This window comes from Haliotis asinina, chromosome 3 (assembly GCF_037392515.1).
Source record: "Haliotis asinina isolate JCU_RB_2024 chromosome 3, JCU_Hal_asi_v2, whole genome shotgun sequence".
Classification (NCBI taxonomy): domain Eukaryota; kingdom Metazoa; phylum Mollusca; class Gastropoda; order Lepetellida; family Haliotidae; genus Haliotis; species Haliotis asinina.
This window is the reverse complement of record NC_090282.1, coordinates 41,304,229-41,317,769: the sequence shown is the minus strand read 5'-3', so window position 1 is coordinate 41,317,769 and position 13,541 is coordinate 41,304,229. Positions and strand designations below refer to the sequence as shown.

Sequence of the window (13,541 nt, the reverse complement as noted above, 5' to 3'; positions counted from 1 at the left end):
TTGTAAGAATCCAAGATTAAGGAGCATGAAACGAACTTATGTATAAATCCAGCTTACTCGGAAATTTGCAAATTTGCACGTTTGACCTAAGTTTTAAACAGACTTTAGTGGAGGATTTAACGAGCGCTTCTGAAATAAAATTTCTTTGCTGCCGGGTCCCGTTAAAGATGACCCGTTAAAAAGTGACACAATGCTATTTTTTCAAATATTAAATCTTTGTAAAATGTGATAAAATATCGTGAGGGGGGAGAGGCACCAATCGTCACGTTTAGCCATATTTCTCTGACATGGACTGTACTTTCCGAGAATGTACCCATTGTACCCATGTGGGGAATTGAACCCGAGTCTCCAGTATGACAAGTGAATGCTTTAAAAACTAAACCACACCACCGTTCCCACTCAGTTCAGAAATGACTGTTTAGCTGTAGAATTCACTTGTATTGCAACTGTAAAATTGTTTAAGTTAAAGTGTGCACGTGTCATCGTCACCCACTTCGGAGACCAACTAAATATTAGTAACAAGTCATCAGTTATATCTGCTTTACGCTAGAACGGAGTCATACCCCCCCCCCCCACTCCCTCCACCTCAACCCCCACCCCACCCCCACCCCACCCCCGACCACACACACACACCACACACCCCAAAAACCCCAAATAACAAAAAGAAAACAACAACAACAAAACAAAACAAAAACAACAACAAAAACTCATGATAAACAAAACGTATGTAATACAATATTTGTTTTCAAACTTAGTGTTCATTTTTTTCCACAACAGTGCCTTGTAACTTGTGCTTATTCACTGATCTAGATGGGGCGAGACAAACCAGTGGTTGGTGCAAATAGCATTTTCCCTCGCTTACACGCAAGCAGCTAAATCAGATCTGGGCACTCCTTAGTATTTAGTTGCTTCTTTGAACCAAATCAATACCCAAGTTACTCTTTACATTTCAGAGAACCAAAACAAGACCCATGGAAATTCCACGAATTAAGTTGTAAATATATGAAAAGAACAATTAATAAACTTAAGAAAAAAAGAAATTCGTACGAAACATTTCTTGCTTCTAAAGTCAAAATGTTTCCTCGACAATTTCACTTGATTGAAATGATTATTTTTGATAACAGCAACATGAAAATCTACGACTTTTCAGATCCAGTGTAAACTATAAACTCTTTCGTGTATGTAGCCTAACATCAACATTTGCAGGATGATGTGGACGAAACGCATATGTCAAATGAGTGTCACGCCCACCTTCGATACTCAGAGTCCTCTACGGAACTGTACGAGAATATCCGATGGCATTACGTTCTGACTGTTATTTCCGCAAAGCAAACGACGTGATCCTTTGCGCACTTGGTCAAAATCCCCTGTGTAGACAGTACCAAGTGTAGTGAATGGGCGCTGACTGGGATTACTTATTAAATGCGACGCAAATCTCACAATGTAGCCCATGCCCAGTTTATCTCATGCACCTATCGTAGTGCGTGTCACTTCTGCCGGTCGCCATTACCAAGCCGCCGGTGCATGTTGTGTTAGAGTTCATAGATTATCATTGTAGCGCATTCGAAAAACAAGTGTCTACAAGGTTGGTGAGCATTGCTAATGGAGCATTCGTCATAAATTACAGCTTATTGTGCTTGTAGCGTAATGCTTAGGTAGTAAACACGTGTCCTTCCGGAATGCCGATGGTGCGACCGCTCTGATGATGTGGCAAGCACTCATGTAGCAGATAAGAAATGTTTGTTGTGCAGTACTAACGATCAGCATCACTAGAATGTAGTCGTGTGTATCAGCATTCGTCGTATCTTCCCAGTTAGCTGCCTCAATAGGTTTGCACATTCAGAAATTAACAAGTTCAACTGCAACATTGTTTGGGTGTGTACTTAACTGACGCTACATTTATTGTAGACCATCAAACAAGTCTTAATCTTTTCTGAGTAAGTAAAACATCGGCGCAGAATAGGTCTTGAGGTGTTCAGCAACCCATGCTTGTCACAAAAGATGACTAAGCTTGTCGGAAGAGGCAACTAACGGGATCAGATGGTCAGACTCAATGAGTTAGTTGACACATGTCATCGGTTCCCAGTTGTGCAGCTCCGTGCTCATGCTGTTGATCACTGGATTGTCTGGTCCAGGCCCGACTATTTACAGACCATCGCCACATAGCTGGAATATTGCTGAGTGCAGCATAAAACTTAACTCACTCACTCATTCCAAGTAAATAGATCACCTGCAAGTGAATTTAAAAGTATTACTGCTTGACAGATATTAGATGAGCTACAAGCTGACAAAAGACCCAAATTTGCATGTATAGGAACACCCTCGAAGATATTCCATTTGAAACAAGAGGGAAAGAAATTGTTGACTAAACATTGAAAAGTCCAATTTCCTTGTGCAAATCATGTTTTCATTGTTATATCATGCTACTGGACATGTGTTAAACAGAAGCGGCGTTGAGTTTAAGCGTGTATTGCACAAGCTTAATCCCTTATGTACTGCATGTATCTGTAGCAACCAAGTGTATTCGTCTACATTCCCTTGTCACAAACGTGTACTGTGCAGGCTCATCTAGTATGTGTCAAGCCGTAGAACAACTTTAGCATTGTGATTAATGAAAAAATAAATGCACCTTGGATATGTTGGAACAAAATTACATAAATTAATGCTGAAGTGATGTTTTATATTGTTTACTTTCAAAAAGAGGCAAATCAACAGTGAGTTTTGTATTTCTGAGTAAGACCTTGTCTATCCATCCTCGATATCTCCAGGGTCTACGTTCCGAAAAGTCTCCACTATACCCTGGATGCATCTACGGGTCGGCCCGATAAATTCATTACCTCCCTTGGCTAGCTTTTTATCCAATCAGATGTCTACGCTGGGAATTTGAGCGAACCAATCACAACTCACTTTCGCTTTTTAAATTCTCTAACCAATTAAACTTGGCAAACAAACCATGCATAGGTTCTCTGAAAGTATTAGATGGATTTCTTGCATATGTTTTAAAAAAGGTTTCGGACCTATAAAGTTGCATGTATGGTTTCCCCAAATTGAGAGTCGCACGGCGAGCAAACCTTCGCAGTTGCAACTGCTACCTTTGTTGACACTGGCAAATTCGGTTATAACGGCGACCACTCTGATTGGCTACTGTGAGAAAGTGGAGTCAGCAAAGGGAGGTAATAAAATTAACCCGTAGATGTGTCCAGGGTATAGTGGAGACTTCTCGAAACGTAGACCCCTGGAGATATCGAGGATGTTGTCTATCTAGCCCCTGAGAAACCTGTGACTCGATGGAAATCAGTACTGTTGCTTTGTGATGTGGTTGATTCTATTCCAATGGCACCAATGAAATGAACCATAGCTCATGTCCATCTCTGTTTCGTATCTGGAGTATTGCTGAGTTAGCATTAATTAAACAAGACAAATTCAGGATTGTATGATGTTACAGATCCTCTGACCATGAAAACAGCTACCCCAACATGGGGCCCACAGTGGCTGCTGAGAATGTCGCCAGACAAACAAGACACCCTGCTGAAGATGATGGTCTTGGCCATTGCATCTGTTCTGTGTAAGTAGATTTTAATTGTCAACAAGGAAATGTTTCTAATGTAAACATTCATGTTACATAGAAAGACATGTATATAACCAAATATCACACAGTGTTCCAAATTAAGCGTGAAAAGAAAGGAGCCTATTTATGGCCCGGGTGTTCAAACTCGAAAATGTAGAATGTCACTAATTTTAAATACAAGAAGATTGACATGAAGCTACAGCGACTGTAGGAACCGTTTGATTGCAAACATCGCTGAGTAATAATACTAATATACTGAATGTTTGGCAGTATCATTAACTTGATTACCATAGATACATTTTACTATTTACTAATTAGCCGTTTTTATAAAATCACATCATAATACAGCTTTATTGAAAAAAAGGTGTTTATCTGTTTATTTGGGAAAAATTCCTTATTTAGATGTATTATGAATAATGATTGTGTAAATGTATGAATAAACATCATTTAACCTGTGATGCTATTTCTCACTGAAATGAAATCATTTGATAAGCATTTTTTGCTTGATTTCAGCCTTTTCTACAAGACTGTTTTCTGTGTTGCGGTTTGAAAGTGTTATCCACGAGTTCGATCCTTATTTCAACTACCGCACAACTCGTTTTTTGGCTGAAGAAGGGTTTTACTCTTTCCACAACTGGTTTGATGATCGGGCATGGTACCCTCTTGGTCGTATCATTGGAGGGACTATCTACCCAGGTAAGTCTTTATTTTAAATTTTGCTGTTTTGTGTTTGAAGATAGATTACTCATAGCAATAAAGGTTAATGGTGAAATTTATAATATTGTGTTAAAGACATATAATTATGAGCAAGTACTTACGTTACTTAGCTTGGTGTGAGGTAAAACCATCTGATCTGATAAGCTACCTGTTACGACCAAGATAAGTTGCTAGTTAGTGATACTACTAGTAATATACTAGTATGATACACATGATAAAAGCAATATTTGGTAATCAGTTTCTTTGAAAACTTCAATTGTTTTGTTGTCATTAATTGTTGAACCCATGAAGATCTGGGTTAGAATTGAATTTCAGTAACTCATGCTTGTCGTTAGAGGCGACTAACAAAATTGGGTGGTCAGGTTAGCTGACTTAGTTTACACGTGTGTCAGTTGTGATGTCCCGATTGCTCATGCTATTGACCACTGGATTATTTTGTCCAGACTCAGTTATTTACAGACAGCCATCATATACAGTGTAGCTGGTATATTGCTGAGTGCGGCATCAAAATAAACTCACTAACTCACTTATTGTGGAATGCAGCAACATATAAATTTTCAATGTAATTTCAGGGTTGATGTTGACATCTGCGATCCTGTACCATATCCTCAACTTTCTTCACATCACTATTGATGTGAGGAATGTGTGTGTGTTCTTGGCCCCACTCTTCTCCAGCTTCACCACTATTGTCACCTATCTTCTCACCAAGGAGCTCAAGGTAGCAGGGCACATTTCCATTTTGGGAGTTACAAAGTTTGGGAAGGTTAAGAGAAACAATATGATTGTTATATTGTCATGACCGTATCCTGTCTATCATGCTTGTGTATTGATTGGATAACCATTGTCACAAAAGTACATGAATATGATAAGTGGTAGTGTTTTATTACTGTCGTATTTTAACATACAGTAACCATGGTAACATTTTTTCTTTCCACCCAAGACTACAAAACAACTTTTTCCTTGGCAAGTTTGATTTCACATGTTTGTGCATTGTTCTTTATTTTTCTTTATCCTAACTCTTCTTTATCCTAACTCATGGTTATTCGCTTATGTACTTCCTCTATGCAAAGATAGTGGGACACTTGAAATTTTGACTTGTTATTGTTTGTCTGAGAGAGTTGATGTGTCTCTTCGAATGAGTTGGCATGTCTGTTCGAGTGAATCGGCATGTCTGTTTGAGCGAGCCAGTGTGTTGTTCTAGTGAGTTGGTATGTCTCTGCAAGTGAGCTGGTGTGTTGAGTGAGTCAGTGTGTTTGAGGGAGTCAGCATCTATTAGTAAGTTTAAGTGTCTGTGCGAGTGAGTTTGTGTGATTGTTTGAAAGACTCAGTATGTCTGTCCGAGTAAGTCATATCTGTTTGTGTGAGTTGATGTGTCTGTCAGAAGGAGTCTTTTCAAGTGAGGCCCGGTTGTTACATACGTTTTACATATATATTTTGAAATAACATGGCACAGAAATAAATTATTCTATTATGTTTTTATGTTAAGAGGTTAATGCTTCCCTTATGGTGAGAGTGGTGTTGTTTTTTGTCAATCTTTAGATGTATTCCAGTGTTGTGTTACCATGGTAACACATAGTATTTGTCCTGTAGAGAATCACTATTACTGCTTTGTTTCAGGATGCTGGGGCAGGGCTGGTTGCAGCAGCCATGTTGTCCATTGTCCCTGGTTACATCTCCAGGTCTGTGGCAGGTTCCTATGATAATGAGGGTATTGCCATCTTCTGTATGCTGTTTACCTACTATCTTTGGATCAAGAGTGTGAAAACTGGCTCTATCTACTGGTCTGTTTTCTGTGCTCTGGCCTACTTTTACATGGTAAGAAACTAGTGTACATCTGATTTGTTGCTTTAGGAAAATGCAATAAAGATACAGCACTTTGCATCACATATTCTCTCTGTATGTAATTTTACTGTTGCATAAATGATACACCCGTGATATACCCATGAAGGTCCCGTTTAGGGTCCAGGTATTGATCTTCAGTAACCCATGCTTGCCATAAGAGGTGACTAACAGGATCGGATGGTCAGGCTGGGTGACTTGGTTGACATGTCATTGGTTCCCTATTTGCAGATATATACTCATGCTGTTGATCACTGGATTGTCTGCTCCAGACTCGATCATCTATAGACAGCCGCCATCTAGTTGGTGTAAAAGTAAACTTACTCATAAATGATACGTATGAATGAATTGATTTCCTGCAGGTGTCATCATGGGGAGGTTATGTTTTCCTCATCAACCTGATCCCCCTCCACGTCCTGGCCCTCATGCTGACTGGCCGCTACTCTCACAGGATCTACGTCTCGTACACTACGGTAAGACATCCACGTTGATTGTGGTTACTGCCACTGTTTTCAGACTGTACAATGTTGCATGGTGAGATCATATACTGCATTGATTCTACACTCAAGTGTACATTTTGCTGCTTGAGCTAGTCCCATCGTATGCTGGTTTTATAGTGCTTGCCAACTCAGGTACCATGCCACAGTTTTGCGTGGGTACTCCACTCCAAGTCTACCCGTCCTAAATGCCTTCTAGTAGGCAGGGCAACAATTTTTTATCTTGTCCAGGGAATCAAACCATGACCTATCACTCTCCGTGTTGATACTCTATCCACTGCACCAAGTCATTTGAAATGTTATTTTGAAATCAAACCATGACCTATCACTCTCCGTGTTGATACTCTATCCACTGCACCAAGTCATTTGAAATGTTATTTTGAAATATTGAGCAAACCACAGTTTATTTTTAGTTAAGACTCGCTGACCAGTTGTCTAGGATGCTACAGTCTGTGTCTGCCATGTATGCAGCAGAATCTGCTGATGATGGATTCAGTGTGTATTCAGTCCAGATTATGATCCTTGATCCTACCTATTCAAGTGGTTACAATCTGATGTCACCAGCCCAGGTTTTGTTTGGTAATGGCAACGCTTACTATTACATACACAATATGCACTTACCGTCATTAGTTTTGGTAAAACTTTTTGGCCATTGTATTTCAGGTGTACTGTCTGGGGACCATTTTGTCCATGCAGATTCCCTTTGTCGGCTTCCAACCAGTCCAGTCCAGTGAACACATGGCTGTAAGTACATGCATACTTATCATCTTAATTAGAATCAATCCCCAGCAACGTATGCAGATGTGCAATCCCTCAGTCGCGATGGATTGATGGAATTGATATCAATCACTGGATACTGTGGCCCATTGTTGATTAATTACCGTCTAGGGTATAATATTGGTTACTTCATTATTAAACAGAAAATTAAAATACACTGAAAAATGTGTATGGGAATTAATGCTAATGAAATTAAGATACACTGAAAAATGTACATAGGATTTCTGATATTGTATGTGTTACATATTTGCAGCGTATGTACAAACTTCACTGTCTGTGTTGCAGGCTCTAGGTGTGTTTGGACTGTGTCAGGTCCATGCCTTCGTGGACTACCTGCGCTCTAAGCTGTCATATGAACAGTTCACCCTCCTGTTCCGCAGCCTGGTTCTTTTTGTGGGCTCTGCTGTGTTTGCTGCTGCTGCCATCGCCACAGCTCTTGGCAGTATCCTTCAACCACACTGCATAGTGGACATCAGTGTCACTGGCAAAATACACTCTCAAGCTTCGTTTAACCCATTTTTGGAAAATGACTTTTTATGCGAGACCAGTTAAGTGCAGCTATTCAGACACCTGTTTTTTTTAACAACTCCTTAGCACATATAGCCAATTTGTTTAGAAATGTTGTTTGTTAGAATTTTTCAGAGGACTTGCACTAATTGATTTTAAGATGTATGTGAATCTCAAAAAGGATTGGAGATGATTTCTCTTTGTACTGAAATTGTTCTTGTTGATTTGATTGCACATTATGAGGGCGTTATTCATGATTAGGAAGACAATAGAATGGAATGTTAGTAATTAAAATATTAATTATATTACGTTCCTTAACCATGTGAGAAATATCCCCCTGGACTGGGCGTTTCTACTCCCTGCTGGACCCCTCCTATGCCAAGAACAACATCCCCATCATTGCCTCTGTCTCTGAGCATCAGCCTACCACATGGAGTTCCTTCTACTTCGATCTGCAGTTCCTGGTTTTCATGTTCCCAGGTGAGTCTTAATCTTTGCTTCTTTGTTTAACACCACCATAGATAATGTTTCATCTATATGGCCTGTAACTAATCCAAGTAGGACCAGATAATCCAGTGATCAACAGTTTGAACATCAATCTACGCAAGTGGTAAATGATTTTATGTGTCAACCAAGTCAGCACATCTGACCATTCAATCCTGTAAGTCACCTCTTATGACGAGCATAGGTTGCTGAAGACCAGTTTTCATGTGGATCTTCATGTGGGATGAATAGTTGGAGGCCGGTAACTGGTCGGAGAGTGGGGTGGGGATTAGTGACAGGGTGGGGGATTTTGTACGTTGTACATCATCCTTCTTTCTTATGGTTAACCTTCTCTTTGGGAGCTGTCTTTGTGGTTTTTGTCTGGGTTTTTTTCACAGCAGAGATTTGTGAAAGATAAGGAGTCCATAGATTACAGAACCACCTCAATATCCAGCATTCATGCATGTAACAGCCTTAGTGAAATCACAAGGATGGAGTTTCTTCAAATATGAATCAGCCTTGTTTGTGTCATCAGTGTTGAGTTACTACTCCCTCTATTGCAGTTGGTCTGTACTTCTGTTTCTCGAAGCTGACGGATGCCAACATTTTCATCATCATGTACGGAGTCACCAGTATCTACTTTGCGGTAAGTTCATAGGATTCATAAAATGATTGACGCATGAAGAAAACAGCCTTGATAAATGTGATTTCAATGAAATGTCACTTCAGGCAATATTTCAGCAGCATCCTACCTGGGGTCAGCAGATATGGGACCGGTGTGTTGATTCAAACCTGAGTCTTCAATGTGATAATGATGAAAGAAAATATGTGCACATGGGTTTTAAGGTAGTCGTTTGAGGAAAGTATTTGATTGTTCCAGGGAGTGATGGTTCGTCTGATGTTGGTTCTGGCTCCGGTCATGTGCGTGCTGTCTGGCATCGGCGTCTCTTCCATCCTTAGCACCTACATGAAGAACCTTGACGTGGCCCGCAAGGACAAGAAGCCCAAACGTGCAGATGGCTCGTATCCTCTGAAAAATGAAGTAAGGACTTTTTTTAACGTGTGTTCAGTTCTCTATATCTTCTCATCCCTGTGGATGTTGCCCAGCAGAATGAGTCCCAGTGCTTCCATGCTGATTTCAGAGTTGGTTACGAATTAAGGACATGTAACCATAAAGTATGCCTCGGTTGTGTGTCAGCGCTGTATTGACAAGAATGATGTTACGATGCTGTACCTGATTTGTTTTAAATTCTCACTTGCTACAGTTTGATTTTTGTGACTGTTAAAATATCTTCGCTTGCCTGCAAATGTTGTAACAGAACTTGATTATTGTGAGACCCGTGAAGGTTCCGGGGTAGACTAGGCCTTCAGCAACCCATGCTTGTCACAAAAGGCGACTATGGGGATTGGGTGGTCAGGCTCACTGACTTGGTTGACACATGTCATCGGTTCCCAATATGCGCAGATCGATACTCATGTTGTTGATCACTGGATTGTCTGGTCCAGACTCGATTATTTACAGACCGCCGCCATATAGCTTGAATATTGCTGAGTGCGGCGTAAAACTAATTCGCTCACTCACTCACTCATTATTGTGATGTCATTATCCATTGTAAAACTCAAGGACTTTCGAAGAATGTGAATTTATTCGGATGGATGAACTGTAGATTTGTATGCAAGCTGCAAAATCCCATCATGTTATTGTACACAATTCCAGATCGCCTCTGGTGTTGTGATGATAATGACGGCTTTCCTCATTATGTACACCTTCCACTGCACATGGGTGACATCTGAAGCCTACTCAAGCCCCTCCATTGTCCTCTCAGCTCGCGGTGGTGATGGAAGCCGGATCATTTTTGACGATTTCAGGGAGGCGTACTACTGGCTTAGGCACAACACTCCAGAGGTTAGTGTCCTGGCCTTAATGTAAAAAAGCTGTTACCTCTGAGACTTGGAATACTGATTCAGTCTCTCCTTTGATGTCATGATGTCTATTCAGTACGCTGTTGTAATAACTACCTCAAAGGAACCACAAGTTTGAGGTCATAACTATGGTCGTAACATGCATTTTAAGTAGAGAGTATACAGCAAGTAGCTTTGACTATTATATCTATCTGTTATAAACATGTTCATGACATTCTTAACTGTATGTTGATGCAACATGATAACTGTTACTGTGTTAATACGTTAAATGAGAAGTCACATTTAAATCGTAGGCCAACATGTAAGTTTTACAGGAAGACTTTTTAAGGGCACAGTACTAATGATGAACATTAATCATATGCAACAAATCAAATAGTGAAATAACTCGCAATCAAATTCTGTATGTTACCCTCTGTATCAATAAACCATCATATGATACTGTTGTCCAAATCCAAGAATCTGTCAACACTGAACCAACTGATCATGCTGATTTTCAGGATGCCAAGGTGATGTCCTGGTGGGATTATGGGTATCAGATAACAGCTATGGCCAATCGGACTATATTAGTGGATAACAACACATGGAATAACACGCATATCTCACGGGTTGGCCAGGTAAAACATGTTCAACTCAACTTTTTCTCCTCTCATGGCTTTTGGAATTTCTGTATTTTCATGTCTTATCTAAGAACTCATAACTTTGCATACTTTCAGAATAAAGAAGTTGTTACCATAAAAATGTCATGCCTATCAAATGATACTTTTTTATCGTTTACAAGAGGGAAATGCAATAGATCACTAAGTGTTTCTTTCATCGGTTACAGGCCATGTCCAGTACAGAAGAAAAAGCATACGAGATAATGCAAGAGTTAGACGTGAATTATGTGCTGGTAATATTTGGAGGCCTTACAGGTTACTCCTCTGATGGTGAGTGTAGTCATAGGAGTTAAGTGTTTGCCAAAATTCTGCAGTGTATCTGAGTCTGTGGGCAGTGTAGTTGGGGTGCATCCAGACATGCAGGTTTTATGCAGATTTCTGATTGGGCACAATCACAGAAATTATGTTTGAAGACCAACTGACAACACAGTGACATTTACAAACTGGACTGCGATGTATGAAGTCATATGCTGAAAACAAGTAATAAATCATTCTTCCATTCTCTACATACACTGTTTGTCCAAAGATGGTTTTCATCAAGGACTGATGGTATTACAAGTTGCAGTGTGTTACTTGGATAACATTATGTGGGAATGTTGGGGAGGTTGATTAGCCTGTTGGTTAAAGCATTTGCTTGTCACACTGACGACCAGAATTGGATTTCCACCCTACCATGGGTGCAATAAGCCATTTCTATTGTCCCAAGCCATGATATTAATGGACTATTGCTTAAAGTGGCGTAAAACCATCCTTGCTCACTCACTCAATCTAAGAATATTAGTCGCAAGTGTCAATGAGTCAACAAGTTCACAGGCTGCTGTGATACAGCTAGTGTTACAGAATGGTGTGTATACCAACTTTAATCATTCTCACACGCCTTTTTGATCAAAGTTGATCCATTAAATATTTCCTCACAGAATCATTTGATTCATGTTGCAAGCTATATTTCACTGTTTCATGAACTTCAGATATCAACAAGTTTTTGTGGATGGTGAGGATTGGTGGCAGCACTGATCGAGGTCAACACATCAAGGAGAGTGACTACTACACGTCTCGCGGTGAGTTCCGCGTGGACAAAGAGGGCTCCCCTATCCTGCTGAACTGTCTCATGTACAAGATGTGCTACTATAGGTTCGGCTCAGTCTACACAGAGGCTGGTAAGTAGGACAGGAAACGTTTAAGGAGCAGCTGACTGGCGTAATGGGATAGTTTTAGTACTCGATCAATTTTTATGTTCTGCTTTTTTACAAGCAGATTTAGATACCTAAAACATTGCTAGTGCCATATTCAGGATACTCATTTTGTTTATGTTGTATGAAGTAATGTGTGGGGAATGGAGAGAAAAACTAAGGGTGGCTATTGCCGAGCTCTTTTGACATGGAGAATCTTGACAACTGTTTTGTTTTGTGAAAAGTACTAGAAAAAGTCACTTTTAAAGTTATAAACTTTAATAAAAGAGCATGAAACAAGGGTGTAATAGTATTTATCATGTAAAACTTTTCAGTTTGAAACATTACCAGAGTTTTGTAACTACAACAAACCAATGTTAGTAGAAAGGATTGTGTGACGTGACCTTATGGTGACTTCATGGCATTGCAGGACATTACAATGGTCTGCAGAGCATTCATTAATAGCTTGAAGAAAGTGTTCTCCATGATATCTCTGATTTGAGACAGTTTGGGATAAATTACATAAAAAATAGGTCATGTTGACATTTAAAATGCTCATGGTATTGGCCATCGGTTCCCTGGTCCAACAGCTGAATGACTGGCATATTACCCCAATAATGCCTTTGCTGATGCAGGTTTATCAAGTGCACATGTACTGTGTTTCAGGAAAGCCAACTGGTTACGACAGAGTGAGGAATACAGAGATCGGTAACAAAGACTTTGAGTTGGATGTCTTGGAGGAAGCTTATACCACAGAACACTGGCTGGTTAGAATATACAAGGTGAAGAGTCTGGAAAACCGTGGAGTGTAGTACATCCGTCTTTCTGTCACTGGCTGTAGGGAGACTGGCTAGTCTAGACTTACATTTCAATATTATGCTTCCTGCTTGTTGATGAACACTAATATATTCTCTCACTGATTTGTTTATGGCGGTGTTGATTGACATGTAAAACCAGAGATAATATTTTCTGACAAATAATTGAAAAAAAATTCCTGATAGAGGATTGTTTGGAAAGCATAATAGCATGACGACTTGGTATGTAGTCTAAGCTATACTGAACTAAGTTGACCTGACAGCTCCCATCATTCAGCTCATTGCAGCATCTCTACAGCCCACTCATTTCCTTGTACATGTGTCACTCAATAAATATTTTATTACAAAGACAATTGTTTGCTTCTCAATGATCATTACTACCATTTTAGATGGTGCAGTGTCACCAGGCACTACACAAGTCTTTGCAGTGCATTTTCATACTATGTGCTTGATGGTAGAAGAGTTTTCTTGCACCTTGTTATCATGTAAGCTTAAGTGGCAGTAAATCCAATCAGTAAGTTGGTGGTTGGGACTGTTGTGGTAAAAAAATATACTTGTCATGCCATGGACTAACACACCTGAAACATTTA

The 13,541-nt window shown here is 39.8% G+C and overlaps 1 protein-coding gene across 2 annotated transcripts; it reads left to right on the top strand.

Annotated features, from left to right (window-relative positions):
• The first annotated feature begins 1,349 nt into the window (after positions 1 to 1,349).
• Positions 1,350 to 13,304, top strand: LOC137278017 (dolichyl-diphosphooligosaccharide--protein glycosyltransferase subunit STT3A). 2 transcript variants are annotated; one of them, XM_067810051.1, is made up of 16 exons: positions 1,350 to 1,585; positions 3,446 to 3,565; positions 4,082 to 4,264; positions 4,858 to 5,003; positions 5,903 to 6,100; positions 6,487 to 6,597; positions 7,285 to 7,365; positions 7,684 to 7,840; positions 8,233 to 8,385; positions 8,952 to 9,034; positions 9,269 to 9,430; positions 10,106 to 10,294; positions 10,809 to 10,925; positions 11,135 to 11,237; positions 11,936 to 12,124; positions 12,803 to 13,304. In XM_067810051.1, exons 2-16 carry the CDS (start codon positions 3,457 to 3,459, stop codon positions 12,946 to 12,948), a joined length of 2,127 nt encoding a protein of 708 aa, XP_067666152.1. In that variant the 5' UTR covers positions 1,350 to 1,585; positions 3,446 to 3,456; the 3' UTR covers positions 12,949 to 13,304. The 2 variants fall into 2 exon arrangements, with proteins under 2 accessions (XP_067666152.1, XP_067666153.1); XM_067810052.1 differs by having other exon boundaries at positions 1,456 to 1,589.
• Positions 13,305 to 13,541: the final 237 nt, after the last annotated feature.